Below are 21,753 nucleotides of genomic sequence, written 5' to 3'. Positions count from 1 at the left end.
GGGCATAGTGGGGCCAGCTGCTCCTCCGTCCATCTCTGTGCTAAGGCGTGGCCCTGCCGTGTGCCTGGACTGCCACACTGTGTAGGTTTTCCAAAATATGACCTGCAAGTGACCCGGCGAGGGATGAACCTCAGGGGAACTGCCTTTTCTTGTGCACTGCTCTCGCTCCCATTAAATTCTCACCCAGCCTTCAAACAAGGGCCAAGCACCCTCACTCGCTTTATTGCATTTGCTTTCAAGATACTGTTGAGGTTTCCATCTATTGCAGAGGTTCTCAAATTGTGGAGTACACAAAGAATCATCTGGGGAAGCGTGTAAAACTGCAGATTCTTGGATCCTCCTCCCCAGAGCTTTTGATATGCAAAGTCTGGGGCTGGGGTCCCGGACTCTGCCTTTTTACAAGTACTCTATGTAGCTTTAATGCAGGTCCCTAGAGTATATTTTGAGAAACGCTGGTTTACAGGCTCACCTGTTCACCACCACCTCCCTCCCACCCCCATGAAGCTCTTTAAGAGTGAGGCACCAAGAAAAACAACTTACCATGTATGGCTGCTCTCTGACGATGTTTCACTTTTGGCTTTTGCAAAGGGACAGATGTAATAGCTATTCTGGGCTGCAGAGCCTGAATATCTACATTTTAACTCTTCCCGAATCTTAACTTTTTAAGCCACATTTTCTCTTTCTCTTGTTTTAATTTATTTATGTTGACCCTTTTTATGGTGTGTATTCTTATAAGTTACCTCAAAAACCTTTGTGAAGTAGGTAAGGGAACAGTTCTTCAAAGTTCAAACTTTGAACTTCAAAGCTTGCCCCAACTCCCTCAGGCCAACTGGTCCCTGCTCCAGATGTCTACAAACACCCTTTACGTACCAACATCACAACCTTCACAAGCACGCATCCAAGCCCCCCCCCAGGGGGCGGGTGCCAGTCTACCTCCCTGCTTCTTCCAGCAGACCCTCGTCTCCTTGAGGGCAGGAGTTGTACACCATTCCTTTTTGTACTTGGGACAGTTTCTGGCAGAACAGGCTGCACGAACGTGTGGTGACCCCACAGCACTTATTCAACTACGAGGTAAGAATGTGAACTAGCAGAGTAGGGAACCATCTTGCCTACGTGATGCTTGAGAATCTAGAGTGCTGTCCTAAGTACACACCTACACCCAAGGCGACCAAGGGCAAGAACACTCTCCTTTCCGGGCTCCAAAGATGCCTTTGGTTTCCAGGTATAGCACCTGATTCATGATCTACAGGCACATCCCCTGCCCTCAATTTTAAATGAGTTTCCTCCAGATTCTAGACCTATAATTTGAGACTGTGTGGCAGTGGACAGCCTAACCTCCTAATGAAAATGTTGCTATTTCCTCACCTAAACCTCACACTGCCAGAGCAAACAGGCATTTCACCAAATACCACTTGTTCCTTGAGAGAATAACCCCAAAGCTCAAAGTCTAATATGGGTCATTAAGATCACCAGAAAAGCCTTGGGTGGTCACTCAGTCCAGGATCCTGTTACCAAGGGTACCAAGGCCTAAACCTAAGGGAGAAAAGTCAAGGTCAGATTCCATCACCTCGAAGGGTCAGGATCCACCTTGAAACAGACCTGTGGATAATCCTGGCAGACCAGGGCTGGAGGGACCTCGAGAATTATATTTCAACCCCAGCATTACACATAAGGGAAACTGAAGGCCAGAGAGACTAACAGCCTTCCTCAAGGACACTCTTGGATTTGCAAAAAAGCCATCCTTATCTTTTCCTTATTAATCCTTTAGGGCTGTGATGTTCATGGATGCATCTACACAGCAGACAACAGATTACAGCTCATGTACCCCTCCACTCTCCCTCCACTGTGCCCATGGGGATTCTATCTCAGAATCCTAGGGTTCAGAATCCGTGGGGATTCCAGCAAGCCACCAACTGATCCAAGGAGCCTAAAAGTGAACCTGATGTGACATCACTGATCTAAACCCTTCTCAAGTGCATTTCTACACATACATGGTCATGGCTCAGAATTCAAGGGGGCAGTAGAAACAAGGATAGAGCACTGGGAAACCCTGGGAGACCCCAGAACTCGTGGCATAACAGTACACATCTGTCCTGGGGTGACCCAAGGAGGTTTCCACCAGCAGTGGAACCACAGAGATGCAAGGCCTGAGGTCAAGAAGCAGTGCCCAGGGATCAAGGCTTTTAAAGCCCAGTAAACAGGCTTCCCAGTGTTTGTCCTCTGGGGAAAAACTGTCCCAGGAGGAATTTCTGCTTTGTTTGGTTCTGGCCCAAACGCAGATTTCCTCCTCACCCAGCATTTCTCCTGACTGGCTGCCCTCCCTCCACTGGAATTTGTGAAAACTGCGCCTGCCCACAGTTATCACTACCAGGAAAGGCTTGGGAGGCCAACTTGCCTGGAAATTAGTCCCAGGATGATCGTGCTGTATCTCTCACCCCTTAGAACTAGAGCACTTCTGGAAAGGATGATTTGAGCTTCTCAGGAAGGATTAGATGATACAGGCCTGGGCGTTATTTAAAGACCTTCCTCTGCAGGCTGAGGCAGCCTCCCAGTCTCCTCCGGGTCTTGCACTCTCAGCCTGGGGTCAGTCACCAGCAGGTAGGCCCCGGGCCTGCCAGGCCCAGGATGGCCAGAGCCACATTTACCTCCATTCCTTTCCTGATTTTCCCCTCCTCAGGATGCTGCGGGAGAACACTTTGCTCTGCACCTTCTTAGGCCATTTGTTAGAAAAGATGTAGAAATTTGACACACAGTTCTACATGAACCAAATGCAATTTGCAAGGGAAGCAGCATGGTAGGAAAGGTTACAGACCAGGATTCAAATCCCGGCTCCACCTCTGAAAAGCCACAGGCATGTTTCATAACCTCTAAACCTTGTCTGTAATATAGCACAGTGCCTAACACACAGTAGGTCTACAACATGTATTTGCTGAGTAAATATATGAATAATACTTGTGTGCGGGCCTTACACTCTAAGAGGCAAAGTCATTCTTAATAGAATTTAATAGAGGCTAAAAGTCATAAGACAGACTGCTGAGGAGAATCAGCAGAGTTAAATTATACCAGCACACTTAAAATGCAGAGGGACTAAGGGTATTAACATAGTTACAGAAAAAGAGTACTGGTGAGAGAATGCACAAAACAATGGGGAAAAAAGTCTTCTGTTCAAACAAAAGATAGCATGGGCAAAGCAAACAGAGAGCTGACAGATTGAGAGAAGAGGTCTGCAGTGTCTGAGACCCGCAAGGGATTAGTATCCAGGATGTATAAGGAAACCTTCCATGTCATCAAGAAAAATATGAGTCCCTGTGAAAAAACAGCCAAAGAATTATTATGAATAAACAATTTACCAAAGAAGAATCCCAAAGGCCATCAAGCATATGAAAAGATGCTCCAGCTCATTTGAAATCAGAGAAAACCACGTTAAAACAAGAGCTTACCCAGGGACTTCCCTGGTGGTCCAGTGGTTAAGAATCTGCCTTCCCATGCAGGGAACATGGGTTTGATCCCTGGTCGGGGAACTAAGATCCCACATGCCGCTGGGCAACTAAGCCCGCGCACGCTAGAACCCGCGTGCCACAACTAGAGAGAGAGGCCTGCGCACCGCAATGAAAGATCCTGTGTGCTGCAACTAAGACTCAACGCAGTCAAGTTAATTAATTAATTAATTAATTAATTTTTTAAAAAAAGAGCTCACCCATTGTATCTACGCGTTTGGCAAAAATTAGGAAGTTGGTTAATGCCAAGTATTTGTAGAGTCGCTCTTGCTCTGCTGGTGGAAACATAAATGGGGACAGCCATTCTGGACCCATATCTGGCACCCTCGAAGCAGCATAAATACACACATAGGTCCATAAAGGACATGTAGAAGGCCATTCCTTACAGCATTATGTGTGAAGGCAGTGTTGAAGGCAGTGTGGGAGTCTACCATTAATGGAGAGAGAAAATTGGTATGAACACCACAGACACTAGATTACACACAGCAATGTGGATGGACCTTATAATCAAGGGTGAGCATCTGCAGCCCAGCTCTTAGTTTCTAAATACCATTATCTACTAAAAAGAAATAGTGCTCATCGGAGAAGTGGCTGATTCCAGGGCTGGGTCAGAGAATTAACAAGAGGAGCCTGGAACATCTTGATTTGCCTAAAAGAAAGGAAATGCTCAAAGAATGAAGGGATATGCCAAAATGACACAGAAGCCAGCTTGAAGGGGATCTCATTGGCCAAAGCTGGGACAGCCTGAGCATCAAAATAAATAATGTTAGTAAAGGATTATGAACTATTGAATAAAGTAAGAATCCACAACTCTGTACTAATATATGAAAATAGGGAAATGGGAAAACTCTTCCTCACAGGAAAATGCCAACTAATAAATGTAGAAGCAATGATAGATCACCAACCACCATGATAATAATAATTCAGGTAAGAATCATCAATAGGCACTAAAAATCAATGGATGAAAGTATGAGGAATAACAAGGTATTTACATAATCTCAAAGTAAATGCCCATAAGACACATTTTAATTAAAAGGGGTAAAATAGGGCTTCCCTGGTGGCGCAGTGGTTGAGAGTCCGCCTGCCGATGCAGGGGACGTGGGTTCATGCCCCAGTCCGGGGGGATCCTGCATGCCGCAGAGCGGCTGGGCCCGTGAGCCATGGCCGCTGGGCCTGCGCATCTGGAGCCTGTGCTCTGCAACGAGAGAGGCCACAGCAGTGAGAGGCCTGTGCACCGCAAAAAAAAAAAAAAGCGGGGGTAAAATAGCAAACTTGATAATGGAGAAACAGCAGGCACCACCATAATGAAATGATCAAAGTTCACATGGCCAGTAAGGAACGAATTAACAGCATGTGCCTCCAGATACTATGTACCGAGAAGAACTCAGCATCGTTCACTGGTATTCTTATTCAAGGCATAACCTGAACCTCATCACAAGGAAACATCAGACAGACTCAGATTGAGGGGCCTTTACAGAACAACTGGCCCACATTCTTCAATATTTTCAGTGTCGTGTAATACAAAGAAGTGTCAGGCATTGTTCCAGATTAAGAGCCGAAAGAGACATGATGACTGAATAAAATGCGTGCTCTTCAATTTTCTTTTACTACAAGGACATTCTTGGGACAACTGACAAAATCTTCATAAGGTCTGTAGATGAGATAATAGAAAATTTTCAATGTTGATTTCCTGATTTGATCATTATACTATGGTTATATAAAAAATCCTTGTTTTTAGGAAATACATACTGAATAATTAGGGGTAAAGGGGAATGATTTGGAATATCACACAGGCACAACCATGGAGAGAGAGAAGAAAAAGCAAATATAGTAAAATGTTAACGTTTTGGGAATTTAGGGGGATCCAGGGATATCCAGAAACTCTTTGTATAATTCTAGCAACTTTTCTGTAAGTTTGCAGTTATGTCAAATTTTTAAAAATTGAAAAAAAAGAAAAAGCAGATCTGGGTTAAAAAAAATAGAATCAAAATGAGCTATAAAAAATACCATTTACATAAGTTAAAAATACATATACTGTATGATCCATTTATATGGCCTTCTCAAAAAGACAAAACAACAGTAATGATCAGTGGTTAACAGGGGTGAAGGGTGAGAGGAAAATGTGATTACAGGGGGATTTTGGGGGGTGACAGAACTATTCTGCATCTGGATTCTGGCGGTAGTTTTATATATATGTATATATACACACATATATATACATTCATAGAACCAAAAAAGGGCCAATTTTACTGTATGTTAATCTAAAAAATTGAATTTAAATTAAAAATTGCATATATATGAAGCAGTGGCTCCCATTTAGCAAGAGCAAAAACAGATACACATTAAACACTTTAGAATCGCTGCCCATGGTGGGGTTGGGAAATGGAAGGGGGAATGAGGATAAAATGACACAAGAAAATAAGGCAAGAGAGTCCTTGATGATAATAGGCATGAAATAAAAAGTTGGATGGCTGGATGGAAAGGAAGAAAAGAAGGAAGAAAGTACACAAGGAAATAAATAGGGGAGTGGTGGAGGCTGGAGCTGGATGTGTCCTTCCAGGGGTGTACAAGGGAGAAAGGAACCCTGACCTCTGGATCAGACCAAGGTCCCTGAAGTTCTGCAACACTGTGGGGATGGGTTCATCAGCCTGACAGCCTGACACCATCCATCATTAGAGTACAACTCACCTCCCTGCTGTGACTTCTGACTTAGCAGCTGCCCTGATTATACTATGGCTTCCCTTATAGTGCTGCCAGCAGCCAGAGAATTCTAAGCCACCTGACAGTTCCAATCTTGCAGTAGTGCAGAGATTTAGCATTCCAGCATGCAAATAAGTTTTATTACTGAGTCAGCTGACCCTCTGATCAGTTTTGGAGCCCTGAATGCATTTCTGGATCTGCAATGCTGGTTCCAAGTACATCCTTCTCTCTCCCACTAGACCCAGACCTTGCACTGTGGAAAGCCTGCTGCCCTATAGGCCACCTGGGCAGTCAGCCAGCCATGCACTCCTAGCAATACCCCTCTGGCATCAAGACCTCTTTAAATGCAGCCAGTTCCAATTTCTTCCTCTAAGGAATGGAGATAATAATGTGTTCTCTTTACATGGTAAATGAGATAACACATATACATTCCTATCACAGTGCTTAGTTAGCACTAACAGATGTTCAATTAGCATTACTCCGCCTTCTCCCCTGACTCCCTAGAACTTCAAAGCCTACAGATTATTACAACTCTATAATCACAAGCAGCTAAAATTTCACATTTCTATTCTAAGCCACCAGCATAAGTGATAGATTTGGAAAAAGAGTCCGGGACCTCAAAGGGTCCTGTGGGTATGATACAAGGCTTCTTACAACATATGAGGGTTGAAGAGTGATTCTGTTCATCTTTTACTGTCAGGGACAAGTACTAAAATGTTAAAGAACCAGCTTAGAAAAGAATACAGGGCTTTCCTGGTGGCGCAGTGGTTAAGAATCTGCCTGCCAACACAGGGGACACGGGTTCGAGCCCTGGTCCGGGAAGATCCCACATGCCACGGAGCAACTAAGCCCGTGCGTCATAACTACTGAGCCTGCGCTCTAGAACCCATGGGCCACAACTACTGAAGCCCACACGCTTAGAGCCCGTGCTCCACAACAAGAGAAGCTACCGCGATGAGAAGCCCGCACACCACAATGAAGAGTAGCCCCTGCTCACCGCAACTAGAGAAAGCCTGCGCACAGAAACGAAGACCCAACGCAGCCAAAAATAAATAAATATTTTTTTAAAAAGAAAAGAATACAAAAGAAAATTTTTACAATCTTGGGATGATGAAGACCTTCCTAAGTGCAAAACAACCTGAAGTCATAAAGGAAAAGACAGACTTAAATACATAAAACTTTTGTATGATCAAAGATACCAGAGGTAAAATTAAAAGACACGTGACACATGGAGCTCGTATTTGCAAATGGAGTAATATCCATAGTATTAAAAATTCCTATAAACTTATTTCAAAAAATAATAGAAAAATGGGTAAAAATATTAACAAGTAATTTACAGAAGAAATACGAATGGCCAACTAACACATGAAATTTGCTCAACACCATCAGTAATCAGAGAAACAAACTAAAACAAGATGCCACATTTGACCATCATATTGACAAATGTAAAAAGACTGATAACATCCTGTGTGGGAAACAGGCACCTCTCATACACTGCTGATGAGGCTAAATTGGAGGGCAATTTGACAGTATGTATTAAAATGTTAAAAGTATGTGATCTTTAGATCCCAAATCAACAAGCTAACCTTCCACCTTAAAAAGGGTTTTAAGAAAAAGAAAAGCAAACTACACCCAAAGCTAAAGCAAAACAGAAGGAAGAAGATAATAAAGATTAGAGCAGAAATTAATGAAATAGAGAACAGAAAAATAGAGAAAATCCATGAACCCAAAGTTGGTTCTTTGAAAAGATCAACAAAAATGCCATACTTTTGGCTAGACTGACCAAGAAAAAAAAAAGAGAGAAGACCAAATTATCAAAGTTGGGAATGAAAGCAGAAATATTCCTAACAAACTTAGAGTAATAAAAAGGATTATAGGGAATTCTATGAATAACTGTATGCCAACAAATTAGATGACTTAGATGAAGTAGACAAATTCCTAGGAAGACACAAACTACCAAAACTGACTTAAGAATAAAAAGAAAATCTGAATAGACCTATAACAAATAAAGAAATTGAATCAGTAGTCAAAAAGCTTCCCACAAATAAAAGCCCAGGCCCAGATGGTCTCACTAGTAAAAGCCCAGGCCCAGATGGTCTCACTAGTGAATTCTACCAGAAATTCAAAGAAGAATTAATACAACCCTCACAAACTCTCCCCAAAACTGAAGAGGAGGGAACACATCCCTACTTATTCTGTGAGGCTGTGTTACCTTGATACCAAATTCAGACAAAGACATCATGAGAAGGATGAGAAGGAAAACTACAGATTTATTTGCCAATTATACCTCAATAAATTTGGAAAATAGTCCCTATAGATCAATGTCTCTTATGAATAAGAATTCTCAACTAAAATATTAGTAAACTGAAGCAAGCAGCATATAAAAAGGATGACACACCACAACCAAGTGGGATTTATCCCAGGGATTCAAGTTTGATTTATACCTGAGAAACACCGTTATCAATAGAATGACAAATGACAAAAACCACATGACCATCTCAACAGACACAGAAAAGCATGTGACAAAACACATCAACACCTATGCATGATAAAAAACACTCAACAAACTAGGAACAGAAGGGAACTTCCTCATCTGATAAAGAGCATCTGCAAAAATCCCACTGCTAACATCATACTTAAAGACTGAATGTGAAAGACTGAATGTTTTCCCCCTAAGATCAGAAACAAGACAAGGATGTCCTCTCTTACTGCATCTATTCAACTATGTGCTGGAAGGTCTAACCAGGTCAATTAGGCAAGAAAAAGAGTTGCTGTGAGAGTTACTGAAAATAATGCATATGTAGTACTTTTCCCACACTTGGCATGTCAGTAAGTGCTGAGTAAGCATTACCTGTTGTGGGAGTGGTTGGTATGATTATTGCTGGAGCCTAGAACCCAAGATTCACAGCAGCTCCCACTGATTGGGTTTTCAAGCTGACCAATTTACTTGTGACTTGGGGTCTAGAAACTGGAATTGCTGGAAGGGTCAGCTGGGTGTGGATTTGTCCAGTAACTGACTCAGTCCTGGCTCAGGGTGCACTGACAGTCACCCAGCTCTACACGGCTGGCCCACCTGCGGCCAAGACATTAAGCTGTATTAGGCAGGAGTACAAGGCTACATCAGAATTCCCAGGCAGGAAGAGACTCCGGAGAATATCCAGGCCAACCCCCTCATCTCGTTTTATAGATGCCCAAAGTGAGGCCCAGTGAGAGAACGTGACTTCTTTCAGATCACTCAGTAGGTTGATGTCAAAACTGAACTTCAGGGCTTGGCATCCTGGCTTCCATCACCAGCCCCTGGGTAGAGTAAAGACAGGTGATCTACAGGCCTGTGTCTTAGGTTTTCTAACAACACTGGTATAGGCCACTGGGCAGCCCAGCCTAAGCCCACCTATGTCCAGCCCTCATTTTTTTTTTTTTAACACAACCCTTTTCTTACCCCCTGAGACTCCACCAAATATCCAATGCTCCCTCCAGCTCCTCTCCCCGACCACTCAGCTACATATAATCTGTGATGGCCTCTCCCCAGGACGCTGACGAACAATGGCCACATGGAGAAGGGAAGGCTCTGGATGACCACAGAATCCTGGCATGCCTAAGACACAGCAACCTGCACTCCAAGTTCCCAGTGTTGTGGATTCAACAAGATGGAGGCTTCTCCTTGTGGCCTGGGGTCTGCTCAGATAAGCCAGGCCAATCTCTCTACCAAACTATGGCTCCAGGCTAAACCCTGTCCCTAAACTGTGGTTACAGTCTCAGACCTCTTCCTCCTCCTCTTCACTGCCCCAGGGCAGCGGGGAAAAAACTTCATTTGAAAAAACTTTTACCCTGCAGTCTACTGTATTGAATGTATACCTTTGCTGCCCAAGGGGATGCACTGATCAAAAGACAAAGTACTGCCATTACCAAGTACCTCATCTCGTCCAATCCTCTTATCAAACCTCTGAGGTAGGAATTATCTCTCCACTTTACACAGGAAGGAATTCTTGCCCTGGGTCCCCCAGGAACAAGATGCTTCTTGACAGCAGCTCTGGCCTAGTTCCAAATGGACCCCTGAGAGTACCCTGTTAAGTCACAGCTGATTGCTGAGGAATGCAGCAGAAGAGAGGACATGTGGAGGGGCTACAAGATGAATGGAGCAGCTGTCACAGGTTGAATGCACTCCGTCTATTGAGTCTGTAAACCTTTGGTCACTGAAATCACTAGCTCTAAAGCCATTCCTACATTTATGGAAGTAGCAGGCTCCTGTTTGTCTACAAAAGAGGCATGTGCATGGGGGGTGGCTACAGGGACAGAAACGGCAATTCATGTTTGCAGACCTTGGGCTACTGATCAACTTATTTATACCCAATATAATTTAAAGGCCTTTCTTCATTTGGGCCCCATGTCTGGATCCCATAAACCAGGGCTGTCAGATCAGAGTTCGTCCGCGTGGGGTAAATGGTCAGATGCCCAGGCTAACCCATTAGAGTCAAACATGGGTTCTGCATGCAGTGTTTCCAGCAACCAACCTGCAAAGTTTTAGATCAACAACATTTTAAAGCCAGGCTTTTAAAGCTAGGATCTGTCCACAATCTACAGGTTTGACTCCACAAATAAAGGAAGAAGGAAAGGTCCTTATGCTGTGTAAATCAACATTTTGGGCAAAGGTGTGTGTGTGAAGTGTAGAAAGAGCCACCAGTAAGGCTCCTTTGTGGATACCCAGTAACTTCAGCAGGAACTGCCCAGAAGCAATGGCTTGTAGGAAAAGCCTCATGTCCAGAGCAGGTGCAGTGTCCTACACAGGGAACTTCACACACGCTCACACACAGAGAGCTGAGAGCATAAGGGTGAAACTCCAGATAAATCTGACTCTCTCTTGGAATCTACACTCTTTAAAAGCCCATATCCCTGTCCCTGGAATTTACAATTTAGGGCCTGTGGATTATTCCGGCCCTCCAGGAAAGCAAAGTGGCAGTGTGAACCAGTGTCCTAAAGATGACCATATCCTCTGGCCTGGAAATTCCCCTCTAGGAATTTATCCCCAGGAAATAATTCCACTGAAGCAAGGAGCTACATGCAGCAAAGATGTTCAAGATGATCTGTGATGGTGAAACGTGATGTTGAGCGCTAAGGGAATAGCCATAAGGATTTTAGACAGCAGCTACTAAAGATAATTCTGATAATTATAAGCAACATAACAGTTTATAAGATAATGTTGAACAAATATAGCAGAAGGCAAAATAGTTCACACTATGGTTGCAACAGTGTAAAACATGTATGCATTTGGAAAGTAATGGCAAGTTTTGTTACAGTGATAGATGCATGTTTTGTTACAATGGTAGGGAGTAAAATGATACATTTTTAAACATTTAATGTGGTGACATTGCATTTTCAATCGAAAACGGAAGAAGAAGAAATCCTACAAAGCAAATGCCAAAATCTTCACAAATAAGAACTATTAGTACTACCAATAAAAGACAACATATATTTGGAGCTTATTCTGTGTTAGGCACTGTTTCAGGCCCTTTTGTGCCTATTAACTTCACAACATCTATGAGGTACTTTTATTATCCTCATTTTACAGGTGAGAGCAGTGAGGCACGGGGAGGATAACAGCTTTCCCAAATCACACAGCTAGTCAGCATGACAGAAAGAAACACTACCCACGCCATTTCAAAGGTCACCCACCTAAAAATCTTTATGCCTGCTTAAACAGAGATGACAAAATCTTCAGCAGAAGCCTCACCACGAGACCCCTGAAATGGGTAGTGGGTAATGAGCCTCACAGGAACTCTCAGAGGGCTTTAACGTTGCAGATATGACCAGGATTTCCCTCCACCCCAGCCTAGACTCCAGGAGGAACAAGAGGAAGGGCACTAAAGACCAACAGGTTTAGCATGACTCAAACTTCAGAGAGGGGAGAAGGGACCAAGGCAGTCGGGGTTTGCCCTAAATGATATAATGAGCTAGAACCAGAATTCAGAATCCTCGCTCCAGAGGCCCTCAAGGCTCGCCCCCATGCTCTGCAGACCACAAGCACCTCTTTCTGACCTCTTCCCTTCTCCTTCCTCCCTTTGGTCCCTCAGTCTAGCTATCCTCGGCCTTCCCTCGTCCAGCACAGTCCCAGCTACACCATCTTCTCTCTCTTTTATCATCTTTCCTTCACGCCGCCTCTACTTCCTGTCCTCTCCTGCCCTGCCGGCAACTGCATGCAACAGCTGGGACTTTGGTTATGGCAGTCTCCCCATGTAACAGCAACTACAGGAAATGACAGGCAGTAGACCCCTGCCCCTCCCAACCAGGGAGACTGTTCAAACATGCTGAGAGACAGGGATGCTAAAAATCCGTGCTTGGAAGAAAGGCCCTTCATTTTGACTCTGGCCCTCGCCCAGACCACCCATCCAGCTCCCTGGACCTCCTTAGTGCCCTGGGAACACCCACGCTTCATCCTCTCTTTGCCAGGATCTGCCCACCGCTGAGGGGCTCCCCAAGAGTGGGGGCCAGCCCTTGCTCATGTCTGTCTCCTATGCTTCATATAGTGTAGTTACCAAGAAAAGTTTGCTGAATGAGCAAATGAGTCCCCATTCATCCTCTTCCTCGGGGGCGGGTGCCCTTCTGACTTTGGAGGGAAGATTCAAGTCTACCCATTCTCAGCCAGGGGGGCACCCTGCCCAGGCTGCCTGAAGCAATCATCTGAATGACAGGAGCTACCTAACACCTCCATGCCGAGTGTCTGAGTTCCTATGTTACAAATACCAGTTTCCCTAGGTCCACCCTAACTGGGAGTCCTTTCCTGTTTTTTCAAGCTGGTGGTGTCCTGAAACACAACGACAGCCCTGCAGTTCAGTTTCAGGAACGTCAAAGGCAAAAAGACATTATGCAAAACAGGAAGAAACTTTTAAAGAAATGTTTAAAGGCATTTTCAGAATGCAACCTGTCATGAGGCCAGGTAGTTACTGAAACCCCTGCCAGGGCCCCTCCCCAGGACCTGGAGACCCACGTGGTGAGGCAGGAAGGAGCCTGACCTCACACCCTACTGGTCACGCTGGTCTGACATACCCTGCCCCTTCCCGCAGTGCAGCCTCCCCCTTGACCCACAGGCTCTGGGCCAGTGATCCTCGGCAGAGTCCCAAATCCAAAGTGCCCCTCAGAAGAGGAGAATTTAGCTCCAGTGAGGACAAAGTGGCATAACTTCAAAACAGGCACCTTGTGAAGAGCCTGAGTGCCAGCTCTGCTGGTCTCTGAGGCTTCTCCTGAAAGGAATTCCCAGAAACCTACAGGTTCTCACCTCCTGGCCCTTCTCCAGATCTCCGGACCCTCTGGAGGTAGGAGAACTGTGCTGTATGTTTCAGAACCTGGTTTGCTAGCTTGTTCCCACACCTCCTGTGGACACGGTCACATCTCAGTCACGTCACCAGCACTGGGTTAGCACTGGTGCTCACCCAGCACCATGGCCCCAGGGCCATGCACGTAAGCCCGGCCCAGGGACTTGGCTGCTAAGGAGACAAACGGAGCAATTCCTGAGGAGGCTGACTCCTAGGGCATCACCCCCGCTGCACAGTCCGTCCTGCAGCCTGGCCCTCTGCCCCTGCCCCAAGCGCTTCCTGCACCTAGTTTTTTTTTTTTTTTTTTTTTTTTTCAGTACGCAGGCCTCTCACCGTCGCGGCCTCTCCTGTTGCAGAGCACAGGCTCCGGACGCACAGGCTCAGTGGCCATGGCTCAGGGGCCCAGCCGCCCCGCGGCACGCGGGATCCCCCCAGACCGGGGCACGAACCCGCGCCCCCCACATCGGCAGGCGGACTCCCAACCACTGCGCCACCAGGGAAACCACTGCACCACCAGGGAAGCCCCTGCACCTAGTTTTTAATCAGAATTCTAGACACATCTTTTATTCAGCAATAAATGATGTTCATCTGCCACCACTAAGCAAACCTGAAATTTTCAATGAGTCTATCCTTTAGAAAGACTGGTTTAAACACCAAGCCCTTCTCAAAAAGCATTCATCCCTTCTCTTCCTTTTTAAAAAACTCTACTATGGAAACAATCCAAAAAGTACCTAAAGCTTTAGGCATGAGCCTCACTGGACCACTAACAAAAAACCAAAAACTATCTGTATGTGTTCGGCAACAGTTGAATAATAAAACCCTTTGTTGTTTTTAAAGGTGTAGGACCAAGCCTGTGACAGAATCTTAAGGGAAAAATCCTGGACACCAGGCTATCTATATCTATCTATACCAATCTATCTATCCATTTATAAAGATATCAACTAAATTCTGAAACATGTACAAGAAAAAAGACTAGCAGGAAATTTGCCAACATGTGTCCTCTAGGTGATAGGAATATAGATGTGCTTTTCAACCTCTTTTAACTTCTCAAATGGTTTTCAATGAGCCTGCATTACTTTTTACAAAAAGGAGGAAGAGATTACCCACTCCTCAAAAAAACAGGCAAAAGCAAAGACCCACAACCCTGGCCTGCCTGGCATCCCGGGGAGACAAATCCTCCTCCTTTCTCTCAGGGCTTTGTGAGGGGCTTGGAGAGGCGGCAGGGGGAAAGAGAAGCAGCTACATTACACACCCAGACCAGACATTAAAATCACTGCCCAAGAATTCAGCAACAGCCAATAATACAGCCCCTGGCCTTCATCTGTGCAAGGAAGGGGCGGGCTGAGCCAGGCTGAAAAGTAGAACCTGAAACACTGAGAGTGTGACTCAGCCCTTCTGCTTCCTAAGGACGAATCCCCTTAGGCCACGTTCTCCCAGAACCAGCTCCCCACCAGACCCTGTCCCCTACCCGCCAAGCCACCACAACCTTCCAACCTGGAGGTCTCTGACCTTTAGAAAAGTATCCAAGATCTCTCCCCCAAGCCGGCGACCTGCGTAGGCCCAGGTAAACACAGAGGGCCTCACAACTGAGGCTTTTGCAATCACAGCCACAGTCTGGCTCTTAGGATCCCTCGCCAAGTTAAGGGACAGGAGGGACCCTGTGGAGATCACCGAATCCAATCTCATGCCTTGCTAACTCCCGAGGAGTCAGGGTCTGTCTTACAGTGACCTCATCACCTGGGCCACATGGGCAGTACCAGAGGCAAAGGTAAAATGGCCACAGCGGAGGCCCTCAAGGGAGTTAGACTATCTGTCCTAAAACAACTGGACTGCTGCTTAACCAGATAAGAATAACTGGAATTTCCAGGTGGACATGGATTCAAGCAGAATTTCAGTCTCTGCTTCTTATCAACTACAGGCAAGGAACACTGAGCAGGGAATAAGGCATAGGAGGCACTGGATAAACGGTCAGTGAAGAAATCACCAGGGTTGGCTTGGCCCCAGGATGCCTGGGCCCCTTTCACACACATCCAGAGCCCAGCTGAGCCCGAAGGGTATGAGCCTCCTGGCCCTGCCCCCAAAGTCTGGAAGGTCCCCAGGGTGGAATCCACGGAAGGGCTGGGACTACCTGGGCATTAACTGTCCCGTCTTTCCCAAACCATAAATTAGTCTAGCCCCAGCCCGGAAACGCCTACTCTGCTGCTATCCAAAGACCGTAATACCCAACCATATGGCTGCTGATGTATCATTATAGTCATTATAAAGCAGCAAGTTAAAGATTACCCACAGAGCTAATGCACGGCTTCAGAAATTAGAGGAACATTTTCACACAATCAGATAAAACCGGAACTGGAGAACTTTAATACCAACTCTGGGTTTCTGAATAAGGGAAAGAAAGAAGGAAGAAAGGAAGGGAAGGGGATGGCTAGGGAGGCAGAGACTAAACATACACACACACACACACTCTGGCTTCCCTAAATGACATCGGCATGGTTTAATTATGCCTCCTCTGCCTAAATTGTGAGTTCCAAAAGAGAAGGCATTTTGTCATCTCCCTCTCTGTAGCTCTAGCGCCCAGACTAGGACAGGCATATTGTTGAATCCAGGAAAGCTGTCACCTTATCAGACCTCTCAGATGGACCCAGAGACACACCTAGCAGGGATCTTCCCAAACTCAGTGCCACATTAGGCCACCCTGAGCCTCTGCACTAAGTGTCTACTGGGCAATAACTTTAAGGAAAAGCATTAGACTGGGAAGCAGGAGACCTGGTTTTTCCAGCCCCAGCTGGCTACTGCCTGGCTGTATGGCCTGAGGCAAGACCCTTCCCCTCTAGCACAATGTGGGATGGGGGCCAGGGAACTGCAGAGACCCATCCTGGGATGCTGTGGTTCCAAGATGCTGCAGTTTGAGTCCAATCTCACATGTGGCTCTTGCAACCTGTAACCCAAGGAACTTGCACCTGGTTCATCAGGTGGAGGCCCCCGTGCTTGCTCAGAGTCTGGGACGAATTACAACAGGCTGGAGACACTTCTGCGACCATCAGGCTGAGTGGAAAAAAATGAGCCAAATAGTCATGGAGGGTATTTCTCCACCTCAGACTGTTAGACAAGAAGGCATGTCTGTGTGTAGGTCAAGAAATTATTTTCCCCAGGAAAAGCAACAGGACAAAGCTGGTTTAAAAAACTAGTTACCTAACCTCCCAAAGCTTAAAGATCTGGACACAGGGGAGGCTCCTGGTGCCTCCCCAACCCCCAGGATGAGGCTCCACCGCAAGCCAGAAGGTGATGAGGCTCTAAGACTCATCCCAAAGAAGATAGAGAGCCCCTTCCGGAGCTGAGGCCAAGACAGATGTCCTCAAAGTACACTATGTCCCAGGCAGCGTGCTTGTGTCCACATGTGTGCATATGGGGGAAGGGGGAGAAGCGGGAACAGTGTGCTGGTGGAGAAACACCTGACAGCCGAGAGCCCGGCAGACACCCATCAAGTGCTCTGTCTTGCCAAGGGTACAAACCACGGCAGAGGCTCGGCTGACACCCCCCATGAAACCTGGGGAAAACGGCTCACGGATAAGTGCTCTCCCAGGGCCCTGGCTACCTGTGGCTGTTTGCTGGCCCAGGTGCCCATGACTCTCTAGTGCCCATGACTCTCTGGTGCCCACCTCTAGATCAGAGTCCTTTTCTGAACAAAGGAAGAGGCTCTCTTCAAAGCATAGCTGGGCAAGAGCGGCCTCAGGTTTAGGCAGTCTTATACTCACCACCGCCCGCCTCCCACCCATAGACTGTACCAACTGTCCAGGTCAGCCCAGCCTCCCCTAACCAGTCCTACCTGAGGTACTGACCCCGCCCCGCCCCCAGCCAGCCCCTCTCTGGGCGGGCAGCGCCAGTGCTAGTCAAGTCACGTGGAGCTGCCGCCAAATCTAAGCACAGATAAACATTCATTCCGGGAAAAGTAACTCAATGCAAGGCTGCTGCTCCTCCCAGGCTGACTACATCTCAGGCAAACACCCACGCTGCCAGAAAAGGGAGCCTCACTGCCATGGTCAGTGAGATGCCGCACAGCCCAAGGGCCAAGACAACAGCGCCTACAGGCCTGGACTCCCCGGGAGAACTCCCTGGGGAACTTGCAGGAATCCTCAGGAAAGACCCACCTTTCCCCTGCAGCCCTCACTCCTGAAAGCCTCACATCAGCCCAGCAGGTGTCCCGGGGCAGAGCCTACTATGGCTCCAAACACTGCAACCTGCCCTAATGCACAGTGTAGACACAGGCAGGATTCAAACCCAAGTCTATCTGAAGTCTATCCTGAGGCTCTAACAACCCAGGACAGATCCAACAGTGACCCGTCGGCAGCCCAGTCTGGTGCCTGGCTCCTGCAGGGAAGGGCATGCCCGTTACCCACCACCTACCAGCCCGGAGGGATCATAGCATCTGGCATAGACCCTTGGACACCAGAAAGTACAGCCCAGTTGTGGAAAGGAACTGCAAGTAGTGAAAAAGCCACAGCTTTAAACCCCACGGATGCTTTCTCCCACCAACCTCGAAACCATCACGTAATGGCTTTGGCTGACACCTGGCCAGCTGAACAGATGGGCTTGACTCCCCCAGCCCACACACTCCCCGGGAGACTTTCAGCTTTCTCAAGGCTCTCTTCTACCCAGGAGCCTCCACTTAGAGAGCACCCAAACCTCAAACCCAAGGGCTCAATAAAAGTGAAGAAAAACACTCCACCCTCACCTTCCGGGGCTACCTCCGCAGCAGCTGAAACGTCACGGTCCCATGCATGTCACACAAAGGCGGACAAGCTACAGAAAGCCTAGGGCCTCTCCCCTTACCCTCCAAAACTGTATCTCTCAGGAAGTCTGTTCGTGCCGCCAGTTCAGAGTCAACGCAGAAACAGCAGTAACTCGTCACCCAGTCACTGGGCAACACCAAGGTGGGCCACCACTGCCTCTCATGATTCATTGAGAAGATCCTACACCTCAAACACCAATCTAATGAACTTTGGGGTACTTTCCTTTAATTTGCTAATTAATTTCTCTTTCCTTCTACATAATATCCAGGCAACAATTAAAAACAAAAGATCAAAATCTGGCCTCTCTGGGGTCTGAGAACTCACCAACCCTCTTCCTCCTTCTCTGCTGTTCACAGCCATCTCCAGAGTCTGAGAAAAATGAAACTTCAAGTCCCAGGTCCTATTTGCCATGTACTTAACATACACAATCTCATTTAGTCCTGAAAATAACTCTGTGAGTTAAGCATGGACAACCCCATTTTACACAAGAGAAAGAGACTCTGAGGAACTCAGAGTCTGAGTTCTAACATGCCTGAGGTCAGACACTTAGCAGCATGGCAAAGATTCCATTTCATTTTACAGGACCAGTCTGCTTCCCAGGCTAACCATCAAGTCCAAAAGAATTCAAGTTTCTGCTTTAAAAAAAAAAAAGTCCCCTTTATTACCACAATTCATGTCTGACCAGTTCCAGGAGCATCCTCCCAAACTTGATATGAAAATATTGAAGTAATTATTGGAGAAATTGAGCAAGAGTGGGTAGGAGGCCTGCTCTGTCTGGGCTCTGTGAAAAAGTGACAGAGTTCCTACTGGCAGGATGCCTGCTCTCCTGCCAGGGCCCCTCACTCAGAACGACATTCTCTACACCCTGGCATTGAAACTGAGCAGCCACCTGTCTGGTAATCTTGGGAGCAACCTGTGGCTGCCTTGGGCCTGACTGCCTGTGGATTACAGGTCAAGGGGAGGCCCCAGTGGGCATGGGCTCAGCCTCCTCGTGACATAAGGAATGCAAACCCACCGACCCAAGCTCTCTGCTTGTGCTGAAACAGAGGCTGGAGTTCCGGTTCAGAACATCTGGGCAAGATACCTGAGACTCCAGGCTGCTGCTACCAGGAAGGGACAACTTGGTGCTAACTGATTATATTTTAGCCCTCCAGCCCCCAGGGTACACACATTATACTGGTACAAATACCCTCGGCCCCTGGGAGGGCCCTGCTCTTGGGAAGCTACAAGGGCAGGAAGCAGGGTAGGAGGGCCCCAGGGCAGGGATCTAAGCAGAGGAGGAACTGAACACAATAGTGACAATTTACTGAGGGGTTACCCTCATTCTTGTAAATGCTTGTTTACACTGTTTGGTCTAATCTTCCAAAACACCCTCCTCAAACAGGTACCACTTATTATTCCCATTTAATAGATGAAAAACCAGAGGTTTAGGGACAAGTCACTTGCCCAAAAGCTTAGGAAAAGGGTTAACCCACACTCAGGAGACAGTGGTTCCATGTGAAGACAGGAGATGCGACCTGGGAGGTCTGCTCCCTTCCCTCCTGGAGGCCTCATCATCAGTGTTCCAAACTAGAGAGAGCGGGTTACTCTGAGCTGCCTCGTAGTCCCTACCAGAGTTAGCAGAGCGAAGGCTGCTCCGAGTTCTAAGCAGACTCAAACTCCCAAAACTTCTTGAGGCTTGGGCCAGAGCAGGGAAGTCTCCAAGGCCTTCTCCGGTTCTGGGATCGGGGGTGGGTGGGTGGCGATGGCTACGGCTTACTTACACCGTCCCCGACCCAGTCTCCAGCATGAATCCGAAGGGACTCACCTCCCAACCTCTCACCCCCATCCAGCCCGGAACCTGTTTGGGATTAGGGGCTCTGATCCGGAATAGGGAGACTGACTGGCTGTCGAGGAAGAGGGCATGGGCGAACGTGCATGGTACCTTACCGAGCAGCGGGGACTCCTCAGGGCATGCGGGCAGCGACAGTGCTGTGGCGGGGGGCACTGGGGCCGAAGTCAAGTTGCTCCCGAGGCCGGGGCCGGGGCCGGGGCGAGAGTCCGCGTCGGGGTTGGAGGCGCCACCCAAGCGCGGCTTGGAAGAGGTGCGCGAAGGCGGTGGCGGTGCGGCCTCTCGGGGCTGGAGTTCCCCAGAGGGCTGCCCGATGGCGGCGGCGCCGTTAGAGCTGCCCTGCAGCGGTGTGGGGACTCCGACCAGCTGAGGCAAGCGGCTCAGGTCGCGGCCGACCAGGTAGTAGACGAGAGTGACGCCAAGATGCAGCGCGCAGACAGCCACGAGCAGGCGGCAGGCCCGTTGCAGGGACGCGCCCGGCATCGCGGCGGTGCCGCCCAGGAGCGGCTCCCGAAACCTCATCTTCCCGCCGTCGCTTTAAGAGGGGGGGTGGGCTACCGCGGGGAGGGCGGCCCGCCCGCTGGCCTCCGGCCAGACACTGCCAGACTACTGCGATTGGGGGAGGGATCGGGGGAGGGGGCGAGGGAGCGGCGCCAGCGGGCAGGCGGCGGAACTCAGACTCTGGCCGACTCAGCAGCCCAGCAAGCAAAGTGCGGACTAGGGGCTGGCGCGGACGGGGGCGGGGCCGAGGCCGAGGCCGCCAGCGGGGCGGGGGCAGGGCCGCCCGTAGGAGCCGCGTTTTCGGGACAGGAGCTGGGGGCGGGGCCGGTATGGGACGGGGCCGAGCTGCGGGGCGGGGCCTGTGGAGGGTGGGCCGTAGGGGCGGAGCCGTTCGGGGCGGCAGTTGGCAGCCCGCAGCCTTGGAGCTGAGCTCTCAGGTCCTCACGCCGCCCTCCTCCGCAGCCTGCCCCATGGGGCTTCGGTCCCTACTAAGCCACGCTTCCTCCTCCTCCTCCTCCTCCTCTTCCTCCGAGCTGCCCCCGAGAGGAGCCGCCACTTCCTGCGGTGCTGAAGGGCTGGGTTATGCGCCTGGGCCTGCAGCGCGGCGTCAGAGAGGAGGGAGAACACAGCAGACTGGTCCTGGTCTTGAGGGGTCGGGGGCCGCGGCGGCTTTCCTGACGGTGGACCTCGGTAGACCTGGGGGGAGGGTCAGGAAGAGGGGCGGAGAAGGGTTGCCCAGCAAACGGCTTCGACGCCCAGCCGGAGGTAGGACAGCGGAAGAGGGAGTCTCTGGGACGTTCGGAACCCCCTCCCTTGGCCGAGCTAGGCCCCTCTACCGAGGTGGGGGCCCAGCAACTAGGCGCGGCTCATCCGGTGCCCTGCGGAAAAGAAAGTGAACGAGTCTCCACCTCTCTGAGCTAACTGTCCTACAGCGCAGGTTAGGGGATCCAAGAGACCCGCCCAGCTAGGTTGTGGGGATGCGTGGGAGGGTGTCAAAGAGCCCCAGTGACTCCCACGCCGCCATGCAGGAGGAGATCAGCCGGCTTTATTTATAGTCCGCGCGGGCCTGGACACAATGTCATGAAGTAGGAATTGTTCCCATTTTACAGATAGAATTCAAGGCTCAG

General features: G+C 48.5%; 1 protein-coding gene across 1 annotated transcript in view; it reads right to left on the bottom strand.

Moving 5' to 3' along the window:
- The window catches only part of B4GALT1 (beta-1,4-galactosyltransferase 1), an 81,149-nt gene that overhangs the window by 29,647 nt on the left and 29,749 nt on the right, over positions 1-21,753 (bottom strand). The window contains exon 4 of the mRNA XM_022551697.3: positions 20,224-21,504. Coding sequence (XP_022407405.1) covers positions 20,224-20,647 — 424 coding nt within the window. The 5' untranslated portion in view covers positions 20,648-21,504. The remainder of the gene's footprint in view (positions 1-20,223; positions 21,505-21,753) is intronic.

This window comes from Delphinapterus leucas, chromosome 6 (genome assembly GCF_059928025.1).
Source record: "Delphinapterus leucas isolate spDelLeu-1000000601 "Yukka" chromosome 6, BTC_Dleu_Yukka2, whole genome shotgun sequence".
Lineage (NCBI taxonomy): Eukaryota > Metazoa > Chordata > Mammalia > Artiodactyla > Monodontidae > Delphinapterus > Delphinapterus leucas.
Note: the sequence above shows the minus strand (reverse complement) of the source record. Positions and strands in the feature narration are given on the sequence as shown.